The sequence below is a fragment of the Adiantum capillus-veneris genome, chromosome 29, assembly GCF_014529385.1.
Source record: "Adiantum capillus-veneris isolate H3 chromosome 29, ASM1452938v2, whole genome shotgun sequence".
Taxonomy (NCBI): domain Eukaryota; kingdom Viridiplantae; phylum Streptophyta; class Polypodiopsida; order Polypodiales; family Pteridaceae; genus Adiantum; species Adiantum capillus-veneris.
The window spans coordinates 102,035,444-102,055,451 of record NC_140959.1 but is presented as its reverse complement, the minus strand read 5'-3'; the positions used below and the strand labels follow the sequence as shown (position 1 = coordinate 102,055,451).

The 20,008-nt window shown below is 40.1% G+C and overlaps 1 protein-coding gene across 1 annotated transcript; it reads right to left on the bottom strand.

Annotated features, from left to right (window-relative positions):
- Positions 1–965: 965 nt before the first annotated feature.
- LOC147419675 (uncharacterized) lies at positions 966–1,181 on the bottom strand. Its single transcript, XM_086506325.1, has one exon. It carries the CDS (start codon positions 1,179–1,181, stop codon positions 966–968), a length of 216 nt encoding a protein of 71 aa, XP_086362451.1.
- Between the last annotated feature and the right edge of the window lie 18,827 nt (positions 1,182–20,008).

Here is a 20,008-nt window from a genome sequence, read left to right as displayed (position 1 = left end):
CTTCACTTGTAGACCAAGAAGAGAAACTCATCCCTGAAAAAATAGTTCATCACGAGACCACCACTACATACACTGGTATGGTTTATAACGTTACCTTTTGAATTTCAAGGGCCACCCTCGAGAGGATGCCCAATGGATGCGTGAAAGGTTTTTTCGCAACTTCTCCAACCTTCTACACACTTTCCATCACTCATGGTCTATTTCATTTCTCTATTGAGCAACTGAGGATAGTTGCTATCCCTGGTGGGAGGGATGTTACGAGACTGGGCACCCTCATGTTGTAGTGGTTAGGTGCAATTGGGATAGCTAACATGATGGTTAATTATGCATTGTCTATCTTATTTTGCTAATTGAGCTGATCATGATTTTGTAGAGTGGAATGCGGGGAGTTGACGAAGAGGCGCAGGCAATAAGTCTCGACCGTTTTATACTTGCACAGTATTTTAGATTTTCATTTCAATAAGCCACTATGGATCTGTAATAAATATAGTGGGAACTTCCCTTATGGGACATGCAAGAACTAATGAGCTTCACTCATTTACAAAAGTGAAGTGGTTGTAAAAGAGGGGCCTCAAATTTTGGCACCTTAAACTCACAAATAATATATTAAATACCAAACTCCACAAGAATAGGTGCCGTAGAGTTTGGGGCTAGATTTAGGCCTTTCTCTTGCAGATTCTCTCCTCTACACTATTATGCTATGCTTAATTTGTTGTGTCACGTTGTTTGTCTCCTCTTCTTTCTCTGGCAAGGGCTCTCATCGCTTTTCTAAAGGTTGATAAGCAGTCTAATAAAAGCGATGTTCTTGTTTTTTAACTTGTTTCTAGCGGGGCTTCTGGCCGTGCGATTTGAGCGGTGGGTAGTGGCTCAAATCATGCCAAGTGGCCAATTCCACATTCAAGAAACAAGAAAATCTCCTTTGGCTTACCAAGTAAAAATAGCTTAACATTGAACTAGCTATCAGATCATTTCTCAAGCTCCTTTTGCTGTGAGAAATCATCATTCACATCATCGTCATCCCAATCAACCTCCCATTGTTGCAAAGCATCTTTTCCCTCCTCTTCATCATCCCACTCTTCGTTCTCAAACTCTTCAAACTCATCATCATCTTCAAAAAGATCCACCTTAGGGTCGTCAGCAAATGGGGCATCTTTGGGTGGACTTTGAATTGCCATTGCCATTCAGTGAAGGGTTGCAATCTCTCTCTCTCTCTCTCTCTCTCTCTCTCTCTCTCTCTCTCTCTCTCTCTCTCTCTCTCTCTCTCTCTCTCTCTCTCTCTCTCTCTCTCTCTCTCTCTCAGGCACAGACAAACCTTCAAAGAAACCTCCAAACTATCACCTTTGCAAAATGTGCACACAGGAACATGTACAATTTGACACAACAACCAATAAATTTAGGCTATGTGTGATTGCACACTGAGTGGGAGGCCAAACTTGAGCCTATCTCAATCGAGCAATCTGCTCTGCAGCAACAGGGTGAGGCTTCAGCATGACAACGATTAGGGCCCAAAGATGTTGGGAGAAGAAGTGGGGGAGACTGGTTGCCTAAACTATTCAACACATGCTCACAAACATCACCATCAACCTCTCCACCTCTTTTCCCAATTTCCAAGCGCGCGCGCACACACACATACACACATAACATGGAATTGACATAGATAAGATTGTAAGAGTGTGTAAGAGAATTGTAAGGGATAGAGACTTGATTAGAGAGTACAAAAAATAGAGCATAGCATAAGACAACAGAGAAGAGAATCTGTAAGAGAAAGGCCTAAAATCTAGCCCCAAACTCCACGGCACCTCTTTTGTGAAGTTGGTATTAGTTAAGGTGCCAAAATTTGAGGCCCCTCTTTTACAACCACTTCACTTTTGTAAATGAGTGAAGCTCATTATTTCTTGCATGACTCATAAGGAAAGTTCCCACTACAATTATTTATAGAGCCATAATGACTTATTGGAATGAAAACCTAAAATACTGTGCGAGTATAAAATGGCCAAGAGTAATTGTCGGCGCCTCTTCATCAACTCCCCGCATTCCACTCTACAAAATAGAAAAAAATAGACAGCACATAATGAACTATTACGCCAGCTATCCCAATTGCAGCTAGCCACTACAACAAGAGGGTGCCCAGTCTCGTAACATCCCTCCCACCAGGGATAACAACTATCCTCAGTTACTCAATAGAGAAATCAACTGGACCATGAGTGATGGAAATTGTGGAGAACGTCTGGGAAGTTGCGAAAGAACTTTTCAGGCATCCATTTGACATCCTATCTAGGGTGGCCCTTTAAGGTCAAAAGGTAACGGCTATAAACCATACTCGTGCGTGTAGTGGTGGTCTCGTGGTTAACTATTTTTTCAAGGATGAGTTGCTCTTCTTGGTCAACAAGTGAAGGTGGTCTTCAATCACCTTCTTTGAATTGGTGTGCCTTGCGGTGCTTGTTATAGCATGCTTAGTGTAAAGTTCTTGTGAGTGTTTAATGGCAAAATGTACACTTGCATAAATATCATGAAAGTCAATAGTAGTGAAATCATCAACGGCAGGCACAACATTAGAAAGACGTGAAGTAGGAGTAGGAAGAGAGTGACCATATACAAGTTCAAATTGAGATCTACCTGTGGCAGTATGATTGGTGTTAATATATGCAAATTTTAGAATATGCAGGTAATCATCCCATTTCTTATCTTGAGAAGAAACATAAGCCTTTAACAAATCGTTGATAGTGCAATTGGTGACTTCGATTTGACATTAGATCCAGGGTGAAATGCAGAAGTTAAGTGTAGTGCCAAGATTTTCAAACACAGTAGTCCAAAAAGCACTACAAAATTTTGAATCTCGATCACAAAAAATGACTTTAGGCAAACATGATGTGAGAAAAGAGTCTTAAGAAACAAAAGTGCAACTTGATGTGTTGTGAGTGTTTTCTTACAAGGAATGAAATATGCTTGTTTAGAAAAATGGTCAATAACAGTCCAAATCATGTCATGCTTGTGCAACGTGAGTGGGAAACCAGTAACAAAATCCAGTGAAATGTGTTCCCAAGGTCTTTCAAGAATGGGGACACGGTGTAAAAGTCCCAATGTCTTACATGTTGCTGCCTTGATCTTTTCACAAATCAAACAAGTTGAAACAAACTGTTTAACATCAATTCTCATAGTAGGCCAATAGAAATCACGACATACATTTTGAAAAGTTGCAGCAAATCCTCTATGTCCAGCATAGGGTGGTTTGTCAATACTTCAATAATTAATATACGGAAAGGCTTAGTCACACACAATTTTTGTTTGAAATAAAGGAAGTTTTCTTGAATAGTGTATTCAAGAAATGTGTGCACAGAGTTGTCAAGCATATGTAACCATGTCGTTTTGAAGTCATCATCATGTGCTTAAGTGTCAGGCATAGTGTCAAATGAAGTTCCCGTAATGGTTGATAGATGATTAAGTGAGGGTCTTCTACTCAAAGCATCAGCTACAATGTTTTCTTTACCAAGCTGGTATTGAACGTTGAGCTAGAAACTTTGAATAAAAGTGTCCCACGTAATATGTCTATCATCTATTAAGGGCTGAGAAAGTAAATATTTGATACTTTGTTGATCAGTTTTAATGATCAGGTTAGTACCCATTACATAGTGTTTCCAAATTTTCAATGCATGTACCACATCATTCAATTCTTTATCATAAGTACTGAACTTTGTTTCAGAAGGTTTGAACTTACGACTTTCAGAAGCAAGTGGATGGTGACTACAACAAAGAATGGTCTTTCAAAATCAGGCAGTTGCAATATAGGTGCATTAGTCAAAGCATATTTAAGTGCATTTAATGAGCTTACTTATAAATTAGTTTATTCATAAGGTGTGTTTTTCTTCAACGGGAGAGTCAAATAATGTGACTTGTAAGCAAAGTTACGAACTAAATGGCTTCAATTTTCTTGGGGTCGACATGTATTCCCTTATCCGATTTGATATGTCTCAAATATTCAATTTCAGACTGGAAAAAATGAACTCTTTTTAGGATTCAAATACAAGTGATTTTGTGCAAGAAGATCAAATACACGTGTTAAGTGTTGTTTATGCTCTTCTTCAAATTTATTGAATACCAAAATGTCATCAAAAAATACAATCACAAAATCTTAATGGTCAATTAAAATTCTATTCATCATGCGTGTGAATGTGGCTGGTGCATTTGTGAAACCAAATGGCATGACAAGAAATTCATAATGTTTAGTTTGTGTTCTGAAAGCAGTTTTGTATAGTGACTTGGGTTTTACAATTAAAACGTTGATTATTAAAAATAGTCTCGACTTTGTGAGGTGATGAGCTTTTAGAGAGAGATAGTTGTTGTGCCAAGCGTGTAGAAATGAAACCATGACTACTACCATCATCTAACAAAATGGTGACACTTTCACCCTTAACAGTGCCTTGCACTTTAAACAAAGTGTGAGGAGATATAAGAGTACCTGAGGATGGGTTGTCATCGTTATCGTAGTCAAGATCATATCCCTCACCGTAATTAGCTTCCACTTCATTGTCATCAAGATAAGCATCTTCAATGAGGTTAAGAGTAGCACCATTGGGCCGGTTGTTGTTGAAGGGTTTTTGGCTTGTATTTTGGTTGACTCCATTGGAGTGGCCATTGGATTGACCATTGCCCTTAGCAGGACCATTTGGGCACTTATCTGCATAGTGACCATACTAAAAACATTTAAAACACTTCACCTTTTTGTTACCATTAGAGTTTAGAGCAGGACGTTCGTTGAAAGAATTTTACTTGCCTCATTGCCGCGTGTTGTTTTTGTTGTTGCTATGAGGTTGAGCAATTTTAGGAGAATTATCAAGTCTGCATCTCTTGAAAAAGTACGGCTTTGATGTTTGTTTCTATCAAAGTAGTCAAGAAAGGGGGTCTCTTGTTACGGTTAGTGTTAGCAGTTTGATCAGTGTGAGAGGGTTGTCCACCTTTCTTCTTTTTTGCATTAAGAGCTAAATTAATAGCCTTTGAGAGAGAATTTGGTTCGAACATATCTATCTCAGCACCAATTTATAGTGCCAAGCCTGATATGTACTTACGCTTCAATTTCCTACGACTAACATGTTCAATAGCTCGCAAATGAATTAAACAGTTTCAAAAACGATCAGTGTAACCCTATACATCTTCATTTCGACCCTATCGAATTAAATCCCATTGACGTCATGCTTTAGCTTTGTACTGTGTGGACAAAAACTGAGGTAAAAACACTTTTTTTAATGCATGCTAGGTACATGGTCTTTTCTCGTGCTGTTTTGTGGCGTTCCACCACAGTGCAGCACGACCGTGCTAGCATCTTTAGTGCCATCAAAATCCTTGAAAGTGAAGGCTTTTTTGCTAATTTTGTTTTGCTTGGGTGCCGGTGCAGATTCTGTGCGTGCAGAATCCAATAATTTTTCTTCAAGTTCTTGCTTTTGCATGCATTCATATGTGAGGGATTGTTGCAGATTGGCAATTTGTTTAGCAATTGTGGGTGCTTGTGGAGGTGTGCCATGATTGCGTGCTTTTTATATTTTTCTTTTTTTTCTGTATTTTTTAAAATAATTATGCTTAAAAGGGCTATATGGTGATATTTACAGATGCAATATGCGACATAAGTAAAAGAGAGTAAAATACATAACAGAAATGAAATGTACTTAACTCAGAAATCGTGTTGGCGTCCAGTCCAGAATGGCGATGTACGAGGAAATTGCCGAAAGAGTGAGGGGTCAGTCAGTTTGTCTGCGAATCGGTTTAGTTTTGTGGTGCCCGATCTCCCGTATTCAAGAAATAATGGCAATACAATCGGCACTGTAAGTTACTGTTCATCGTAATTGTACTGGCAAAATCGACGATAATTGCAAGCGGCATAGCTCTAGAAGTCTTCGAATTTTTTTAATTGTGGCCAAAAAATAATTGATGAGTATACCGCTGAAGATAATCTCCAACGTTGTGGTTGATAAACGTCTAGGTTTCCCTTTGAATTAGCAAAGGAAATATATATTAATGCTGAGCGTTTGATCAAGTTGGTAATTTTACGCCCTTCGAGTGGTCAAGTTGGAAGGTTACGGTTTGAAGGGGTGAGTTGAGGCTTAAATAAGGAGGTTTGTTTTTTAAAACGTTGCAATTGGGTGGTCGGCCATTAACGTTTTACCCAAGCCTCACCTTTTTACTTGCTTGGTGTGTAAACAGCATGCATAAAGCATGGCAGCATGCAGATAGAAAAGAAAAGACAACGTGAGCAGGAAGATGTCGTCAGGGAGCCATGTAAGAGCCTTTTGAGGCTGCGAGGGGGAAGGGAGAAATCACCAGCAGACCAGGGTGCCCCCACCGAGGTTAACTATGTAGGCTTTGGTGAAGGTCTACAGAGAGGGTTTTTGTGTGTAAGCAAGGGTTCCCACAGAATTATCTTGCCTTCTTCCTTCTCTTCGTTTACGCCTCCAGATGTCGCTTCCCAATGTCAATCCGAATCATCGACGTGATTCAAATTTCCCTGCTTTCTTTGACTCTTGCTCTCTCTTTCCTTTAGCAAGCCATAATTTGCCTTCTCGAGCCGAGTTGCGAATGTCAATCGACAAAATTATTGAATAATTTTGCTGATTAATTCTTCGATTAAGCTTTACTTTGCCGTCAAGGAGTTTGAATCCGAATTCATAATTGCTAATTCCTCGATTCTTGTTATTCCTTTCCCACAATCCACAAGAGTTAGCCAATAGATTGAATTTTTAAGCTTGCCATACCAAATTTTAATCGTCGATAAGTGGAAATAATTATCCGATTTGCCAATTAATCGTCAGGTAAGCCTTGATATTGCAACTCAATGCTGCAATTTTTTAATTTCCTCCTTAAATTTTTGAAATCCGGTGTCGATTTTTCCTCGAACCCGAAGCTCTGATACCACTATTGGAAGAAGAAGTGGGGGAGGCCGGTTGCTTAAACTATTCAACACATGCTCACAAACATCACCATCAACCTGTCTGCCTCTTTTCTCAATTTCCAAGCACACACACACACACACACACACCTAGACTATGAGTCTATCACACACACACACACACACAAAGAACATAGAATTGACATAGACAAGATTGTAAGAGTGTGTAAGAGAATTTTAAGGGATAGAGACTTGATTAGAGAGTACACAACAAATAGAGAATAGCATAAGAGAGTAGAGAAGAGAATCTACAAGAGAAAGGCCTAAAATCTAGCCCCAAACTCCACTACACCTCTCTTGTGGAGTTGGTATTTAATATATTATTTGTGAATTTAAGGTGCCAAAATTTGAGGCCCCTCTTTTACAACCACTTCACTTTTGCAAATGAGTGAATCTCATTAGTTCTTGCATGATCCATAAGGAAAGTTCCCACTCCAATTATTTACAGAGCCGTAGTGGCTTATTGGAATGAAAATCTAAAATACCATGCGAGTATAAAATGGCCAAGAGTAATTGCCGGTGTCTCTTTGTCAACTCCCTGTATTCCCCTCTACAAAATCATCATCATCAACTCAATTAGAAAAATAAATAGATAGCACATAGTTAACCATTACGCCAACTATCCAAATTGCAGCTAGCCACTACAACAGGAGGGTGCCCAGTCTCGTAACAAGCGAGCAGCACAGTGAGTGCATAATTTGCACTTGCCGAGCGCACAGTTGGAAGGTGCCAAGTTCCGTCAGCAGTGGGGGCCGACGTGCTGAATATGTGCAGGGTACAGATGCGACACAACAAGTGGTCGTGTAGGTAGGTTGGTGCTTGTTGAGAGTCTAGGAGCCCGCACAACACACGATAGCATTGCCTACTTGGATCGATATCCAAACTTTTGCGCCTCTGTGAACCTCTGTCTTCAAACTGCTGCCTTTTTGAACCTCTGAACTGCTCTCAAACTGTTGCCTTTGCGAACCTGCTTTTGTTTACTTGCCAACCTGTGATGTGATACTGCTTTTATTTTCATGAAAATGTTTTTTATTAACATCTTTTCACGACCTTGTTTTATTAATTTAATTTGAGCTCTACCACATGGTGGATGCTATGATCAGATAGATTAAAAAAAACCTTTGGCTCACCAAGTAACCATGAATACTTGGTTATATCTTTGTTACCATCAGCGATTACCATCGACCAATTCAAGCCACCACCATGAAGGAGTATTACAGATAGCCCGCGCACATGCGGAGTTCCGGCCATTGCTCCCAACAAGGAATTTGTACCAATTGAAAGCATCATCTCGTGCACATGCAGGGTGGCAGAAGCCATACCGGCCACCAATAGTTTCCAGTTAGCGCACATGCGGACCAGCAGCAGGACATGTTAAGTATGGAGCCTGATTTACCCCTTGTAATTTTTTGTACTAAAAATGCACATTTGTAAGGCCTCCATTATGAGAAGAAGCCATCGTGCGTGAAGAAAAACACTCGCCAAAAACCAAAATTTTCACGGCCAGTCTCGAGCAAAGCTTGAAACTGTCCTCGCCGGAATATTATGGCTAGACTGCAGTCGAAAAGTGGTCGGAAGTCAATGGTTGGTGGACGATTTCAAAGGCGGACTTGACTTCTCAAGGGTGGCCACACATGGGCGGATTCGACGGTCCGATTTGGCCTTTGGCTACAGAAGGGCGGCTACACATAGCTACCTCTCATGAGAGAGGGCAACCCTTCTGGCCTATAATAGGAGGCCATAGAAGCGAGCACCCCTAAGAGTTCTACTTTGCTCAAAGTTTAATATATAAAGAAACACCGAAAGGGGGGCTAGTCTTTGAGGCCAACACACATTTTAGATAGTGTGAAGTTGATGCAACAAGGTGGGTGTGAGGTGGTGAGAGTGAAGCAAGGCGGGAGCTCCAAAAGGGTAAAATCCCTTTGTAATCTACTTCTTGTTTTGAAGTACCAAAGCCATTCAGTGGCTGCTTTCCCGTGGATGTAGCCCACATTGGGTGAACCATGTATATTGTGTGATCGATCTCTCTCTCTCTCTCTCTCTCTCTCTCTCTCTCTCTCTCTCTCTCTCTCTCTCTCTCTCTCTCTCTCTGTGTGTGTGTGTGTGTGTGTGTGTGTGTGTATACTCTATAATCTCTTGTGTGTGAAAATTATATCTCTCCATTAAGTAATCTACTCAATTATCTACTAAGCTACGCCCTATTTCCTAGCAACTAGTATCAGAGCAAGGTTTGCTCGTAGCTAAAGTATCTCAAGGAAAGGATTCCTTGAATTGAGTGGGAGTAATGGCGGAGGAAGGGAAGCCCAAGATGGAGAAGTTCAATAGAAAGAACTACCAACATTGGAAGATGCTCATTGAAGACTATCTCTACCAGAAGGACCTTTATTTGCCACTAGGCGGTCTTGCAAAGAAGCCTGCAATGATCAAATGAAGCATGGATTGTCCTTGACCGAAAGGCACTGGAAACAATCTGGTTAAACTTGGTGTCAACAGTGGCCTTCAATGTTTTGGAGATGAAGACCACGGAGGACATGATAAAGTCACTTGACGGCCTGTACGAGAAACCGTCGGCATCCAATAAGGTATTTCTCATGAAGCGCTTGTTCAATCTAAAGATGGCAGAGAATGGCTCAGTTGTAGAACACCTAAATGACTTTAACACCAACATAAGTCAACTTCGATCGGTGAAAATCAATTTCGATGATGAAGTGCGAGCTCTCCTTATACTATCGTCTCTACCAGATAGTTGGGACAGCCTTGTGATGGCTGTAAGTAATTCTATCTCTGGCACAAATACTCTTAAGTTTGATGATGTTGTGGGTGTTCTCCTAAGCGAGGAAATGCAAACGAGAATCATAGGTGAATCATCAAGTGTTGCATTGTCAGTCAAAACAAGAGGAAGTTCTAAGGAGAGGTTTAAAAATCAAAAGGATCGTGATCGCTCAAGACGGAGCAAGTCACGCATAAAGTCAGTTCTTGAATGTTGGAACTGCAGCAAGAAGGGCCACGCGAAGAAGGATTGTTTGCCCAAGAAGAAGAAGTATTTGGAGTCTCGAGACAACAAGCCAACATCGGAGGCCAATGTGGCAGATAAAGTAGAGCAAGATGCTCTAATTCTCTCATTAAACAATGTGTCTAATTCCTGGATAGTAGATTTTGAGGCTTCATTCCATGCGACACCGCACGTAGCATTTCCAAGATTATACCAAAGGTAATTTTGGGTATGTATACTTGGGAGATGATGAAGAATTGTCGGCAAAGGTACAGTTTGTGTCAAAACTACTAACGAAAATGAATGAAATCTCAAAGATGTTAGGCATGTTCCTTCTCTTCGCAAAAATTTGATCTCTATAGGACAATTGGGCGATGAAGGTCACAACATTGCATGCGGAAACAAATGGTGGAAGATCTCAAAGGGATTTTTGGTGGTTGCCAAGGGAGAAAAATTTGGTACACTTTACTTGTGTACTGTCAGCCCACAATCTTCTGCTTGTGCAACAACTACAGAAGTTGACAGTGCGTTCTGGCACTACCGGCTTGGGCAGATGAGTGTCAAAGGAATGCAAATCCTTCAAACAAAGAAGATTTTACCAAGTTTGAAACAAGTGGACTTAGAGTTCTATGAAGATTGTGTTTATGGTAAAAAAAAGGAGGATAAAATTTCAAAAATCAGGAAATGAAAGAAAAAATAAAAAACTTGAGTTGGTTCATTCTGATGTTTGGGGTCCTACAAGTACACCATCACTTGGTGGCTCATTGTACTGTAACATTCATAGACGATGCGACAAGGAAAACATGGGTTTATGTAATGAAGAATAAATTGGATGTGTTTTTCATATTTCAAAGGTGGAAAGCCTTTGTGGAGAATGAAGCATGTATCAAGGTTAAATCTCTCAGATCTGACAATGGAGGCGAATATTGTAGCCAAGCTTTTGAAATCTTTTGTGCTAGAAATGGAATTCGGAGGCAAAGGACAACCCCAAGGACACCTCAATAAAATGGGATTTTGGAAAGGATGAACAAGACAATCATGGAGCGAGCACGAAGCATGCGGCTACATGCAGGCCTACCGCTTGAGCTTTGGGCGGAAGCAGTAAGTACGTCTGTGTATTTGATCAACCAGTCACCCTGAACGGCATTGGTGGATGGAGGAGTTCCAGAGGACGCATGGACAGGTAAACCGGTGAATTATTCATTTCTCAAGGTGTTTGGGTGTGAGGCTTTTATGCACATAGATAGAAGCCTAAGATCAAGCTAGATGCAAAGTCCAAAAAGTGTTTCTTCATTGACTATGGAGTAGGTGACTTTGGGTATCGCCTATGGAATCCTGAAGATGGTAAAATTTTTAGAAGTAGGGATGTAATTTTTAATGAACAAAATATGTACAAAGATTACTTGGAAACAAAACAAACAAAAGAAACATGTGATGAGTACATGGAGCTTGAGGACGATGAAGACTCAAGGAGTGCATGTACAACAACGTCAACCCAATGAGGAGCCTCAACCTAATCCTCAAAGATCTACAAGAGCAAGTAGACCTCCAGAAATGTTTATTCCTTCCTTCAACCATCTCTTGATCACAGATTCTAGAGAGCTAAAATCATACGAGGAAGCTATGCAACACGAATCCAAAGAAGAATGGATAAAGAGCATGCAAGTGGAGATGGACTCAGAACATCACAACCAAACATGGGATTTGGTTGAGTTGCCTAAAGGTAAGCGCGCACTTCTGAACAAATGGGTGTATAATTTGAAGGAAGAAGAAGGTGGGAAGAAAAGGTATAAGTCTAGGCTTGTGATAAAAGGATTTTATCAAAAGAAAGGTATTGACTTTAATGAAATGTTTTCTCCTATTGTAAAAATGAACTCGATTAGGCTTGTTTTAAGCCTTGTGGATGCTCATGATTTAAATCTTGAGCAAATGGATGTAAATATGGCATTCCTTCACGGTGACTTAGAGGATGAAATTTACATGATTCAACCAAAGGGGTATGAAGTAAAAGGTAAGAAGAAAATGGTTTGTAGATTAAAGAAGATCTTGTATGGTTTAAAGCAAGCATCAAGACAGTGGTACTTGAAGTTCGATCAATGGATGTTGGATCATGGATTCACAAAATGCAACTTAGATCATTGCGGCTACACAAAGAATTTGGGAGATGGAAAGTTCATCATCCTAATGTTGTATGTTGATGACATGCTGATTGCAAGTGCTAACATGCAGGACATCAAAAACCTAAAAGAGGTGTTGTCTAAATCTTTTTCAATGAAAGATTTAGGTGTTGCAAAGAGGATACTTGGTATGAAGATATCAAGGGACATGACAAAGAAGACAATAAAGCTATCTCAAGAGGATTACATCAAGAAGGTACTAGAAAGGTTAGCAATGCCAAAATGCAAAAACAGTTTCTATCCCTTTGGCTGGTCATTTTAAACTAACCAAAGATATGTGTCCAAAGACACTACAGGAGATAGCCTATATGTCTAAAGTTCCATATGTTGCGACAGTAGGTTCTCTTATGTATTCTATGGTCTGGACAAGGCCAGACATTGTACATGCAGTGGGAGTTGTAAGTAGGTTCATGGACAACCCAGGTAAAGAGCAAGAGCAAGCTGTGAAGTGGATACTTAGGTATTTGAAAGGGACAATAACAAATGCTTTGTATTTTGGAGGAACTGATATTTTTCTTCAAGGGTATGTTGATGCAGATATGACAGGTGACAAAGATACTCAAAGGAGCACTACTGGCTATGTATGCACGGTTGGAGGCACAACAATAAGCTAGGCTTCAAAGTTGCAGAAAGTGGTCTCACTTTCTACCATGGAAGCAGAGTATGTAGCAATGATGGAGTCAAGCAAAACAAAATTGTGGCTTCATAGATTCTTAGAAGGGCTTGGATTCAAAAAAGACAATTGTGTCTTGTACAGTGATAGCCAAAGCGCTATCCATCTTGCAAAGAACTGAACCTTTTATTCAAGGACAAAGCACATTGAGGTGAGATATCACTTCATATGCACTCTTTTGGAAGAGGGATAGCTAAAGCTAGGAAAGATGCATACAAGTGAAAATCCTGCAGACATGTTTACAAAGGTGGTCAACAAGGAGAAGTTGAGCTTCTGCTGAACTTCAATCGGCATTCAAGGATAAGAAGCCAGGATAGAAAGCAGTTACATGTTTGGTGTGGAGATCGGTATCCAAGTGGGAGATTGTTAAGTATGGAGCCTGATTTACCCCTTGTAATTTTTTGTATCAAAAACACACATTTTTAAGGTCCACGTTATGAGGAGAAGCTATCGTGCGTGAAGAAAAATCACTCGCCGAAAGCCAAAATTCTCATGGCCATTCCTTTTTACAGGAATATTATGGCCGGATGGCGGTCGAAGATTGTTCAAAAGTCAATGGACGGTGGTTGATTTCAAAGACGGACTTGACTTCTCAAGGGCAGCCACACATGGGCGGATTGGAGAGTCCAATTTGGACTTGTCTACACAAGGGTAGCTACACATGGCTGCCTCTCATGAGAGAGGGCAAGCCTTTTGGCCTATAAAAGGAGGCCATTTCTACACACATTTTGGATAGTGTGAAGTTGATGCAACAAGGTGGGTGTGAGGTGGTGAGAGTGAAGCAAGGGGCGGGAGCTCCAAAAGGGTATAATCCCTTTGTAATCTACTTCTTGTTTTGAAGTACTAAAGCCATTCAATGGCTGCTTTCTTGTGGACATAGCCCACATTGGGTGAACCACGTATATCATGTGTGATCTACCTCTTTCTCTCTCTCTCTCTCTCTCTCTCTCTCTCTCTCTCTCTCTCTCTCTCTCTCTCTCTCTCTCTCTCTCTACCTACTCTATAATCTCTCGTGTGTGAATTTTTTTTCTCTCACCATTAAGTAATCTACTCAATTATCTACTAAGCTACGCCCTATTTCCTAACAGGGCAAACGATGACTTAACTTGGTAGGGGAGGTGCAGGTCGCTAATGCAGGATGATGCATATGCTAAACATAGGACACCGCCGTCTAGGCATCGTTGCAAACGGCTAGGGGAGACTAGTGACTTTACGTTGAAAGCGGTAGTTGCACGGTGGGCTGGCGATTCAATGTAGTCAAAAAACATGGTGGGACAGCATGGAATCTCCATCAGTTGGGGTCCTCTTCTTGGTGCATGTGTGCACCCTAAGAGCCTCTTCCTCTTGAGGCAACTCGTCATAAGGATCTTGGGTTCAAGAGAGAACTCCTACCACTTGTTGGTTGTAGCTTGGGTTGCTTTATTATGCCTATTTTAAGGGTTTTTGCTTGTATTTGAAGGATTGAATTTTCATTTCAATGAAGGGTGACTTTTATCATGTTGCCCGTCCTTAAATTCTCTTGGGGAACTTGGAAGTTGACACTTAAATGTTGGAAAATTGAAGTGGAATTCTAGATGGTGTTAGTTTTATAGGATTCATGGTGCTGCTTGATTGCCTCATCTTTATGATTGACAATTGGCAAGTGCAATTTACAAAAGTGACAGAATTGAGAATTTGGAAATGGGAATTGGAAAGAAAGAGAGACAGAGAGAGTCTTCTTAACAATTGAGATTTTAACGAGAGCCCAGCAAAAGTCCAAATTCCTACATGCTACTATTAGCTGATTAGCTTTGGAGAGAAAAAGAGAGAAGAACGGACCGAGGAGTTTGAGAGGGCTTGCGCCACACACACACACACACACACACAACAGGTAAAGAAGTTTGAGTCACACGGCACGCGTGATGCAGGGACCCACCAAGGTGAGAGAGAGAGAGAGAGAGAGAGAGAGAAATAGACAGGTGCGTGGAATGCCTTTTAGAGGAGAGTGCTACGCATAACACAAGAGAGAAGAGAGGAGAGGAGAGAAGGACACACAGCATCAAGTGAGATCTCCCCCTATGCAAGAGTGAGCATTTTCCTTTTACATGTATTTACTTATAGATTTCTTGAATGCTGAAAATGATTACAAACTGTCCGTCCGGACATAAAGTGACCATAGCCCATAAATATCACTTATGTATTGAAATATCCATAAACTTTCTATCCTCTTGCATAATCCATAATTCATTATGCTTTTGCCACCTATCAATTGCAACAATACATAAATATTTATCAATTTCCATTATGTACCTCTCCATTAAGAAAGCAATTGTCCTTTATGTGATTTTCCTCTTGGCAAAAAGGCCATTGGTATGAAGTGGGTTTACAAGTTGAAATGCAAGCCAAATGGTGAGATTGGTTGCTATAAGGCTTGACTTGTTGCAAAGGGTTATGCACAAGAAAAAGACATAGATTATGAAGGGACTTTTGCTCCCACTTGTTGTATGACTACCATGTGTTTTCTATGTGCATTGGCAGCTCATTTTGGTTGGGATGTACATGTACATCAGCAAGACATTGTTACTACTTTCTTGAATGGTGACATTTTTGAGGAAGTTTATGTAATGCAGCCTCATGATTTTTTCATTAAAGGGCAGGAAGATAAAGTGTGCAAATGTAAGAAAGATTTGTATGGGTTGAAACAATCTCCTTGTGCTTGGTATGAGAAGGGTGAAACTCATTTGGTCAAACGAGGCTTTTGCAACAGTCAAGCAGAAAGCACATTATATGTAAAGCAAGAGGGTGATGTACTTCTCATTGTCGTTCTCTATGTGGATGATTTGTTGATCACTGGACCAAATGAGAGACATATTGTTGAATTTTATGGGTTGAAACAATCTCCTTGTGCTTGGTATGAGAAGGGTGAAACTCATTTGGTCAAACGAGGCTTTTGCAACAGTCCAGCAGAAAGCACATTATATGTAAAGAAAGAGGGTGATGTACTTCTCATTGTCATTCTCTATGTGGATGATTTGTTGATCACTGGACCAAATGAGAGACATATTGTTGAATTTAAGGCTGATTTGAATGCTACTTTCAAGATGAACAATTTGGGGTTGTTGCATCATTACTTGGGTATATAGTTTAAGTAGTGTGATGGTGGTATTTCCTTATGTCAGACAAGTTACATAGAGACATTGATATGTAAGTTTGGACTTAAGGATTGCAAAACTATTGCCAATCCCATGAAACACGTTTGAAACTGAGTCATCATGATGCTGGTGATCCTGTTGATGTCAATATTTACCAATTACTATTGGATGCCTCACTTATGTATGCAACACGAGGTTAGATATCCAGTTTGTAGTCTCATATGTTAGTAGATTTATGCATAGCCTAGGATCTAAGCATTAGCAGGCTCTCAAGCGGATTTTTCGCTACTTGAGTGGCACTCATTTATGTATGCAACACGAGGTTGGATATTCAGTTTGTAGTCTCACAAGTCAATAGATTTATGCATAGCCTAGGGTCTAAGCATTAGTAGGTTGTCAAGCAGATTTTTTGCTACTTGAGGCACTTTACATCTTGGGTTAATTTATCCCAAGGGGGATCATTGCCGCCTAATTTACATGCTTTTTTGGACTCAAATTGGGCTGGTTGTTTTGACACACAAGTGTCCATGAGTGGTTTTTGTTTCAAGATTGACAATTAATGCATATCATGGTTGAGCAAGAAGAAACCTAATGTGGCCATTTTCAATTGTGAGGCTGAGTACGGGGCAGTCTTCACAGCTACAATTGAGTGTGTATGGCTCAGACACCTTATGGTGGCTGATTTGGGTGTTGGACAGGACACTACAGACACTATCTACACTGACAGCCAGAGCGCATTGGCAGTTGCAAGAAATCCAGTTTTTCATGCTCTCACAAAGCTTATTGAGGTGCATTACCACTATGTCAGCAGGGAGAGGCTCTTAGTAGCAGAGATCAACTTGGCTTATTTGCCAACACAAGACAACCTTGCAAATATTTTCACAAAGGAATTGTCCCGTGAGAAGTTGGAAGATTTTTGCAAAGCTTTGGGCTTACTCCCCTTTGTGGACTGATCATGTCCTCAGGGCATGTCACTTCCCTATACTCTATGTGCCAGCTCTCATTCACCACATCACTCCCAAGGGGGATTGTTACCATATACATGTGGTAGTGATGTGTGTGAACACAGTCCTAAGTGCGTGAACACACTTAGGACCGTCGGGGCATTTTTCCCTCACTAGGAGGTTTTTCCCCCGTGCATTGTATATACGCCTATCATACTAGGGGCTATCAATCTATCCATTTCACACTAAGTAATACACTCTTTGTTGTGTGCCTTGAGCTTTCTTTGTCTTCTCCAAGCTATGTGTGTTTCCCTGCAACCCTAATTCCAACAAAATTGATCAAAGTGTAAAAATTGCCCATAAATTTGCATAGCGTGACTTTCATAAATAGGCCATAACTTCAAATACATAGAGTATCCATTCATTAAAAGCATTTAAAAACCTTTAAAATGATCAATTTTACTTATGTAGCACCCTAGAGCTCACTAAGAGGCTTTCTAGGATGGTCTATGATGAATTTTATGAAAAATGTGCAAAAATAGCACACGTGTTTTTTTGGCACAATTTAAGTTGGATAATTCTTACAACAGACATTTCTAGAACTGGAATTTGTAGCCCAAAAAAATTCCAAGTTTTTTTTCAGCTCATAAACTATCTTTGTGTATATCAAACACTCTGAGACCTTATTGGCATCCCTTGTAATAATTATAGGAAATTGCTTTGGTTAAGAAAACATAAAAGTGTCCAAGGACATAAAAGTGTCCTGCTACCAATCTAGTGTTAAGGATAATAGGTGGATGGATCTTGAAACCATCAGAAATACTTTTCAACTTACAAGGGTTAGAGCTAAATGGGTAGAAGAAATCCTCCATAGATTTCTCTCTAACATATCACTTAACTGATCATCACAAAGCCAAGTCCCTACATGGACTTGTCTCTATCTATTATAATGGCTTTCTGTAGGTCAAAGAGGTTGGAAGGGAGATACAACTCAAGCAAATAGAAGGTGGAGAGTAAGCTAGAGCAAGAAGCAATGGAGCTACATGTTCAAATGTCTTTCGGTCTTTCCCATCCCAGTGAAGCAAAACTATTCTCTCTGGCTCATCACTCACAATGGCATATAGACTAGCTCTAAGGACAACAAAATCAAGAATACCCAAGATGTATGTCAAAGGTTTCACAAAGAGGAAACATTGATTCACCATGCCTTTGCTAAATAGTCACACAACGCACTCTCCTTACACATATTTTTTTCACCAAAGGTTTGGCCCCTAACCCAGGAAAAGTAATTTCTATTTTGCATGTGCCTTGGTTGATACATCAAAAGGGATACAAGTTTTTTGTTTGCCACACCAATTACCGTAAAAAAATCATTAGAATGTATGTAGATATTGTTAGGCCCTTGTTTAGGCTTATCAGCCCTATGGTCACTTTCCAGTGGTCAGAGATCCAGAAAAAGCTGCATCCAATTACCTCAAAAAGCACCTCATGTAGGCTCCCATATTGGTCTCACCTAACATACCACTAATATTCCATGTCCATACACATGTAAGAATAATGGTTGTAGGTGCAATACTCACACAACCTTGTCAGGAACATAAAGTTGATCAGCCCATTCACTATTCAAGCCTCCTTTTCACCAAAGTAGAGAAGAATTAAAACACTATAAAGAGGGAATTTTTGGCTATTTTTTATTCTTTGAAAAAGTTTTGCCATTTCCTAATAGGTGTACATTATCAATACGGACCATCATGCCTTGACGCATTTGCTAAACAAACCTCAAGTTGCTGGACAGGTCTGGAGATGGTTGTTGCTTTTCAAGAGTTTGACTTTGAGGTGGTATTGCAACCAGGAAGCAACATCAGATGATAGATCATAGAACACCTGTCACAAATAGAACTTCAGGAGCCTACCATTAGTATCGATAATGATTTGTTGGACAACTTCCTCTGCCAGGTAGATATTACTCCCTCATGGTACATGGATGTGTGGCATTTACTATCTACACATACATTTCCAGAGGCATTGCCTTTGCTTGATAAAAGAAGGCTACTTATCAAGAGTAAGTCCTATACTCTCATTAGGATAACTTATACAAAAGTAGTCATAGCGGAATCCTTCATAGATGCATTATGCCGCATGAAATCCAAGAAATACTAGAAGATGCTCACTTAGGTACTAAAGCATGTCATGGAAATGGACAAGGAATGACCCAACACATTCTCTATAGTGGGCTATGGTGCCCATATCTATTCATGAATGTAGTGAAACATGTCAAGAGATGTGATACTTGTCAAAGATGTGTATTGAAGCCCACCCGACAAGCAAAATTGACCCTTCATGTGTCCTTATCTTGGTTTCCATTTGAGAAGTGGGGAATAGACTTTATAGGGACACTCAACCCTAAGGGTCAACCAAGTAACAAAAGGTATATTCTCATAGCAATTGACTATGCAACAAAGTGGACAAAAGTTGTAGCAACCAGAGATTAGTACAACAAACACACTGGAAAAGTTATTGAAAACATCTTTTGTAGATTTGGTTGTCCTTTAGAGATAATTAGTGACCAATGCACACATTTTTTGAATGAATTTCCTACTCACAAGTACATTCACAAATACAATTATTCAAGGGAGTCTAATTCCTATTATTCAAGGGCTAATGGTTAGGCAAAAAGTAAAATAAAGTATTGATATCACCCTTGCAGAAGGATGTTGCATCCCACATCTTGGCCACACACTATACTTGGTGCAACATGGGCTTATTGCATGACATTCAAGGCCACCACATTATGCTCACCATTTTAATTAGCCTACATCGTACAAGCCATTGCACCAATGGAATTTCAGATTGGATCACCAAGAATTGGATCATTCAAAGTAGACCTTCTAAGGGCATGGCCACAAGCAACCTCGGTTGCCTAAGAAAGTTAGAGGAAGTCCAGTTGTTAATAACCAAGACACTAGAAGTGGAGTACCAATGAAGTAAATCTTAGCATGATCGACAAAGACACACAAATTTTCAAAGGGTTTAATGGTGTTACTTTTTTAAGAAGAGTATGTTCAAAAGGCAAAGAAGATGCTTCCATTATGGAAAGGGCCATTTATCATTGAGTCTATTCTTCCCCATGGCACAGTGCAGCTGTAAACCCTCTCTG

Bases quoted from the DNA above. Each gene is read 5' to 3' on its own strand.
- LOC147419675 (XM_086506325.1), bottom strand. From the start codon at position 1,181: ATGGCAATGGCAATTCAAAGTCCACCCAAAGATGCCCCATTTGCTGAC.